This window comes from Limulus polyphemus, unplaced genomic scaffold, assembly GCF_000517525.1.
Source record: "Limulus polyphemus unplaced genomic scaffold, Limulus_polyphemus-2.1.2 Scaffold364, whole genome shotgun sequence".
Taxonomy (NCBI): domain Eukaryota; kingdom Metazoa; phylum Arthropoda; class Merostomata; order Xiphosura; family Limulidae; genus Limulus; species Limulus polyphemus.
The window spans coordinates 573,247-581,346 of record NW_013665974.1 but is presented as its reverse complement, the minus strand read 5'-3'; the positions used below and the strand labels follow the sequence as shown (position 1 = coordinate 581,346).

The following is an 8,100-nucleotide window of genomic DNA, read 5'->3' as shown; positions in this document are numbered from 1 at the left end:
GCTATCTCGGATATGCTAGAGTTTGTTGGACATAAAGTTGGGAACCAACAGATAGCCATGGAAAAAGAGAAGATAATCCACATACAAGATACACCAGCTCCAACGACTAAGCAGCAAGTCAGATCCTTCCTGGGGTTAGCAAGATACTAAAGGAAATTCATCCCAAATTATGCTGAAATTACTGCACCATTGACTGACCTGACCAAGAATGGCTTACCCAACAAGGTGAAGTGGGAACAACCACACCAGGTGGCATTCCAGAAATTAAAGAACATGTTAGGAAGCTCACCAATTCTTAGAATGCCAGACTTCAACAAACCTTTCATTGTCCAGGCTGATGCTTCAGACATTGGAATTGGGGCAGTACTTTTACAAAAACATGAAGAGAGACTGTTTCCAGTAACTTGCATAAGTAAAAAACTGTCAAATAGTGAAAAGAATTACCTGTGATTGAACAAGAATGTCTGTCCATCATATTTGCCATTCGAAAGTTCCAGAACTACCTATATGAGAAGGAGTTCATCATCCAGACAGACCATCAACCACTTACATACATTCAGAAGTGCAAGATCGACAGTGCGAGGATCATGAGGTGGGCATTGTACCTTCAGAACTACAGGTTCTACAAAGAAGCTATCAAAGGGACTGCAAATGTTGGAGCAGACTGTATGAGCAGACTTTATGTGAACAAAGAAGCTTTGTATATCATGGAAAAGAAAATACTGTAAATATGTTTCCTGAAGAGGAATTTATGTCATGATATAAAAGACTATTATTGATTTGTTGTGTTGTATGATTATTGTTATATTATTTCGTTTATTTTTCTAATTATTTTGCATTTGTGACCCACTGTTGTCAAGAGTATAGATTGGCATGTGTGAGCTGAAAGTGAAGAGGTGGTGGCAAACTGAAGATGAAACGAGAGATATAAAGTGGACGAGCAGAGCAAAAAGTATCAGAAGGTTGAAAAAAAGCTACGGACATGACATGGTTTATGACCGTGGTGATGCATTTGTATGTATTTTACAGATACCTATTGTATTAGAATTCACACACACAAAACCTGACATTGGTAGTCACCTGATAATTTTAATTGCTCAAACACTTGTGAGAGAAAGGATTAAAATGAGCCAAAATTTAGTCCATCATAACACTACTAAACTATAAGAGTATACAGCTTTTGGACAATTAAAAAAGTTCCAACAAAAGAACCAAAAGATCAAAAGAAATATATATATAGCCAATTTAAAGTGAGGGAAGTTCAAAGAAATCCTTTATTTGTTCAATTTATTTATTATTGCTAAATTAATTTATTTGTGTAATTGAATAGATTAATTAATGTTCAACACAGAAACTGTAAAGTCTATGAAAGCTTATGTATAGTTTCACAAACTTTTTGTATCCCCAGAACATTATCTTGGAAACCAACCATTTTTAGTAAACAAGGACAAAACCTTCCCAAAACAAATATCTAAGACCTGAACTTAAAACCTTATTAACTACAGAATTATTCTAAAAATTAAATATTTAACAAAATTAACTAACAAAGTAGATCATGAAAGTTAGAAAATCATTAAGTTACATTCATTTAATTAGATGGTTCTCAAATACACATTGCTTGTTTTGAGCCCTGCAAATACAATGATGTTCCTTTCCTTCTCCAACTAGTGATGAGATAATTGTTATAAATACCAATGGGTGTGTGATTAAAACTTAAGTTAAATGACAAATGTTTATCCTTGATGAATAACCTATAAACGAATACTGCATTCTTGGTTTACCTTGGTAAAAAGTTGTCTACTAATATGGCAAATAATAAAAAAGTCTGATTAAATTTGTAGTTTTAAAATCTTTTTCCTTGAGAACCAATTATTTAATTTGAAATGACCTTAAAAGTATATTTTCAGCTATTTTAAAAACAAAATAAAACAAATAATGTTTCTGATATGAAAAGAGTAATTGATTTTTTCTACCTTTTAATTTAGTGCGAACTTTGTTGGCAGCCTTTTTTATGTCTGCCATTAAATCTTCCAATTCTTGCTTGACCCCTGAAAGTTACCATAACAAAACTTTACAAAAATAGGTTATTGGTTTATAAAGATTATCATAAAATGACTTGTAGTTTGTACATTAGCAAATTTTGTTTATTAAAAATTTTAATATCTTACTTTAAGCTTAAAATAAGAAAAGAGAATTGATCTTCAAACTAGAAAAAATAAACATTAATTAGAAAAATCTGGATTTCTTCAAACCACTGTTATCATGTTACTGAATGCATGTAGATCTCAGATTTCTCAAATCATTTATGAATGCACAACAGAATTGTATTTTAAATTCTTGAAAAAACACTTTTGATAAATTCAAAATGTTTTTTTTTTCACAATTCTCATTTCTAAGGTTAATGTACTATTCAGAATCCTTCTCAAGTCCAGAAACCTGAATAATGTTATGGTAAATAGTTCTATTTCCAAACACACAGACATCTCAATATCACACTAATGACAAGTATTTATATATTTTTTATGTTTAATACTAAAAACTCAACATAAGTTATTTTTCTTTTGTGTCTCAGTGAGAATAATAGAATTAAACTGTACAGGACCATATCTGATTAAAAAACAGAAATTTAAAATCACATCTCACAATAGTTCTCTGAAAAATAGCAAATGCATGTCAACCAGTCAAAAGACAATCAGTTCAACTGAAACAAAAAGGGAAAATAAAAGGTGGTTAAACTTAAGTTTATAAATGATCTCGTATTGTATTACTGAGACAGTTGTGCTGATTGTTTGTTTTCATTTTACAAATAAATTCACTGCATGTTCAATAATGTATCACTTGTAAAGGAAAACAACCAACTTGTGCTAAATGTGTACAAACTTTCACCTACTTCCATCTGTCTGTGGAGCAGAGAGAATGGCACTGTGTTTTTTCTTGACCTCTTCAACATTAGCCTGGATTTTCTCAATGCTTTCACGGATTTCTTCAACCTGTACATGTTGAATGAGAAACTTGGTAAGGATTTTCAGTCATCATGATTAACCATTAGCTCTATAGGTTTTTTTATTTATAATTTCTTTATATCAGCTAATACATGTTAATAATACTGTTGCTATTTCTAAGTATAGAAGCTTTAAATAGGCTGCTTGCAAAACAACATGAAATTTTCACACAGGTATTGAATAGTGTCTGGTTACCATAAGACACTTACAACTTTGTAATATTCAATGTGTCTTCAGATGTGGGCAATACTTGTGTTCAACTGCGCATGAAAGCAAAATCAGTCATAAAAAACTACCATATTTTTAAATAATTTGGGGAAAATACAACTCTGGGAAATGCTCTACTAAAATACTTTTTTTTCAGTCCAGTTAAAGTAAAAAATAAAACTGGCAACGATGACCAGGCACATTAGAATATTAGATGATAAATTCGAAAAAAAGAAAATACTAAAAATATCTCCAATGTTATATTCATAGCAAAATAAGAATTATGAAATTTCCACATGTAATACTTTTTAAGAAATCTAAACATTGGATTTCAATTCTAAAATATGTTTGAGTTTTTTCATTTAAATGCTTATTGTAATGTTTGTTAATATATATTTTTATATTTCTTTTTTGCCCTTTACTTTTTATTCCATGAGCAATGTGGTACTGTAAATACACTCATTTTATTTTGCAAATCTTTAACTCTTCTGACATTCTTCTTTTATGTATAGAAATTTCATGTAATTAATTTTTTTATTGATGCATATTGTTTCAAATTCACTTTTACTACACTTTCAAGTAAATCCTCCAAAAAGAAAGTTTGCTCATTTTCAGTTTTATAAATTAATCGAAAGTCCTGTATTTAAACTTCATAATGACAGGTGAAACCAAGTGGTCTTCAGCTTATCCTTGCATTGTTAATCATGTTGTGCTCCCTTCCCCCAACTATATTGGATTTATTAAACATATTTTATGCTGATTACATTTCCACTTAGAATATAAGTAATATATATATTGATATTACAGCAGAATTAGCTTAAGGCACTTGATAACAAATTGTGCAGACACAACAAGTGACTTTTGACAGTAAGCTTGAGCTAGAAAAATGGCAAGATGCCAGCTGGCTCACTCCACTGAACTATTTTAAGTACATACTGGCTAGTTCAGAAAAAGGCAGATTGATTTATAAGTGATAAAACAAACATGTTATCACAATGACTTTTTTAATCCAGTCTCATTGAGAGAAACCATTTTGTGATAAAGGAAAAGGGTTTATAAATAGAACAAAATAATGTCACCACATCACTAATGGAGTGGGTAGTCACAGTGACACAGAGAAAAGCATTAAAATAAGGTTTAGAAACTTTAATCTTTCACACACAGTACGCCTTAACACTACACGTATCAGTGTTTTCTGATACATCTCTATTTCTGTTTTTTTAGTAATGTCAAGTAATCTTATTGCATTAAAACTTTTTTCAATCACCATTGGTCATGTGAAAATGCAGATATTCACCCACAAAATATGAACATCCCTAAACTATCATCAAGAAATCTCTACATATATTTTTTATACCTGTTGAAATATAGCTTGGAAAAGATTACTTGAGTCTAAGTACACTGTATAACAGAATGCAAACTAGCATTTTTGACACCTGTTAAAATATCATCTTAAAAATAATATGTAACATTTCCAGATATGTACATACATCTGTTTAAAGTACGCGTGGCCTCTTTGTTAAGTATTCATGACACCTACATTAAGCAAACAAGTGACAACTACTTAAAGTAAACTGATGACTCCTACATCAAACAAATAAGTGATACTACTTTAGAAGTAAACAAGTGATCCCTACCTTAATAAAACTGAGGACATGTTGTGTGAGTCGATGACTCCTATTTTGATAAAGCAGATGAACAGGTGATTCCAATTTTGAGTAAACTTGTTTCCCTATTTTTGGTAAACTAATGACATCCACTTAGGCCTAGTACATGTGATTCTAACCTTATGAAAACTAATAATACAAAATTTCAGTAAAGGAATGACCAGTACTTTGAACCAATTAATGATACCTTTCTTGAGCAAACTTGAAAACACAAAAACATATTTATGTTTTAAGAGCTTCATTTTTGAATTTGATTGTTGATTTCTGTTGCATACTAGAATAACTATATTATAAATAACATCAACTAATAGGCTTGACAACCCTCCCGTATTAACTGGGAGACTCCCAGAATTGCATATATTCTCCAGACTCTCAGATATGCTCGACAAATCTCCCAGATTCTGAAAAAGAAATTATTAAAAACATAAAGTTTTTCAAATTTTTGCTACATGCAAATAAAAAAAAATACTTTAGTGTCACCAAGTGAACTTGCAGCTCACTTGACCGTATTAAATTATATAACATACGAGCTGCTCACAAGCATACTTCATGAAAATTTCTCACCTAACATAACCTAATAAGTTTCTAATTTTTGCTTTTGAGTTACTTTTATAAAAAGAATACACATGAAAAACAAGAAATATAGTACTTACCTGGGTATTCTTTTTTTTTTGCAGTTGACTGTCGATTAAACTTAAACCTACTTTTTTATATACTAATGTTACAGTCTACTACACTAAATAATTTTTTATTTAATCAAATAATGCATCTAAGAACCCAGAATAATAACATGCACAAAGCAAACAATGTTCTATAACTATCATAATTATTCTGGCTTTCTAACTATGTGACAAAAGTCTTTAAAATTTCAGCTAAGCTTGTTGACTCTTATGAGAAAACTTTGCAAAGTGGAGGTGAAATAGACAATTCTCTACACCAAAAATAACATATGTCATTTGTTAGATAAAAACTCTGGCTTTTTATTGGTTATAAAAATTATGGTATAAAACATCATTGGTAATTTGTGAAAGATAAAATGTGATAGATGGGCATGGAATTTATCTTCCAGAATAGTGCTTCAAAAGTTGGCAAGCCTATCAACTAATGCTATTGGGCAAGTCCTTCAGAGGCTTATTACAAATCATTAGTCCTTTTTAACTGTTTCAGGCATTAGCATTAACAAATGCTTTTGACAATTACCATATTTTAAGCAATTAACAGTAAACATATTACAAAGTATCACTTGAAAGGAAGCTATCTAAATATAAACTATGCATAAAAATGGCAGTTTATAATAAACAAGTATATTTAATTTTATCCTCTAACTACTAGGTCACATCCTACCTACTTTTGCTTACATATACTTCCCCCACCATATTTTTAATGCAAAGAAATAAAGCAAGAAAAATTATCTTATTTGAGATTTTGGGAGAGACTAAAGTAAAAAGAACCCCAGAAAGTTCAATAGACAAAGAGTGTCAGAAACATAACACTTACGAACAGAGGCATCATATGAAATCTAACATTTGTGCTGGTTACAGATCAACTTTAGACATTATATTAACAGAGTAGTTACAACTGCTATACTTCTCAGGTACAGTTTAAATAATGAAAGCCATCAAAGCATGTACCAGAAACCAATAGGTTTAAAATTTGTGACAAAATTATATCAACTGTAGATTCTATTTTTCTAAATTCCTTTTAATTTGTCCATTTTGGATTGAAAGCCAGAGGCATAAAAACAGCATTTCAGATGTATCTTATTCCCAGAAGTTACTACTCAAGAGGCTTTTCATTCAGTACCAGCACTCATTAGTTGGAGTAGATGATGAGATAAAAAAATGTCTCTGAAATACTATTTATATATGCAGTATAATACTTTAAAAGTTACAGTTTAAATACTGAAAGCCAGCAAAGCACCAGGAACCAACAGGCCTAAAATTTGTGATAAACATCATGTAAACTGCAGATTTTTTTCCACATTCCTGGGATGATTTTAATTTGTGAATTTCTAACTTATGCATGAAAATTATGACTCTCAGAATGTTCAAAGGTGTGGGCAAGCTGGTGGTCACTTTTCAAGATGGATTTAATCAAATTTAATGCAACCAGTTTGCCTCTGATGTTACAACAGCTGGTCAGATACTACTCATGAAAGGCAAGTCCTCAATTACTGTGTTGGTGAGCACTGATATTCATGTTAATTTGATAAGGTTGAAGACTAAGGATTTATTGTAAATAGTATCTTATGAAAGAGGTATTTACCAAATAAAATTAAGAAATTAAGAAATATATATAATTATGATGAGTAAACTCCGAAACAAGTTGTATCCATGGTAAAAACAGTGTTTCTACCTCCCATAACTTTTGCCTTCTGGATTTGGTATTTTTAACCAGAGTGGCACCTTATGGCATCACATAGGCTAAATAGCAAGCCAAAATGAAGGCAACCAGTCAATAATACCAACCGCCTACAAGGTTACTCTTAACAGGAAAGTGAGATTGACTGTTAGTTATATAAAGCCTCTACAGTTGAGTGTGTACAGCAAAGTTATCAGCTTATCATGGTCAAACCATGGACAATCCAATACAGCCCACAGCACTAACTACTAGACCACATCCTTTCTACTTTCAGACACTTCCAGGAACATATTTCTAAATAAACAATTTAGACTACTGAAAACAATTTTTTATTTCTATTGTACCTGAAATTCTGCTAAGATAATGATAAGAAAGAATGCCTGAGAATTTGGTCAATGCTACAACAGGTTGATGATTTTGAAACATACTGAACCATATTCAGAACTTACCATCCTCAATGAGTGTCTGAAAAAATTGTTCCCTTACAGATAATTTGGTGAGTTGGGAGAATAAATGGCAGATGTCTTTATATTTTAATAAAGGCAAACATGTGGGTTATCATAATTTGAATCATAAGTATAATTATCATTGGAATAACCTCAATAGTGTTCTAGTTTATGAGTCTTTTACACAATCCAAGCAATGTCCTGTTGCAAGTGGCAAGGCAAATAAAAGCCTAGGTTGTGTATACAGAAATATTAAATAAAAGTCTAAACAGAATTGAAGAAAAAAAGAAAGACAATTGTATGTTTCACAAAAACTTCATTTATTCACAACCATGGGTTCACCAGGAAAGGCATCATCAGATGAAACCATGGTTGTGAATAAATGAAGTTTTTGTGAAACATACAATTGTTTTTGTT

The 8,100-nt window shown here is 31.1% G+C and overlaps 1 protein-coding gene across 5 annotated transcripts in view; it reads right to left on the bottom strand.

The window, feature by feature from the left end:
• LOC106457714 (syntaxin-like) overlaps nt 1–8,100 on the bottom strand; it is an 83,286-nt gene that overhangs the window by 52,400 nt on the left and 22,786 nt on the right. For 4 of the 5 annotated variants that reach the window (XR_002610240.1, XR_002610241.1, XM_013917161.2 and 1 more), the window contains 2 exons: nt 2,891–2,990; nt 1,974–2,048 (listed from right to left, as the gene is read on the bottom strand). Coding sequence is in view for 3 of the 5 variants with exons in the window: in XM_013917161.2 (XP_013772615.1) it covers nt 1,974–2,048; nt 2,891–2,990 (175 nt within the window). In the remaining 2 variants the exon portion in view is untranslated. Of the gene's footprint in view, nt 1–1,973; nt 2,049–2,890; nt 2,991–4,846; nt 4,956–8,100 lie in introns of those variants that run through there. The other variant, XM_022383717.1, reaches the window with a different exon arrangement.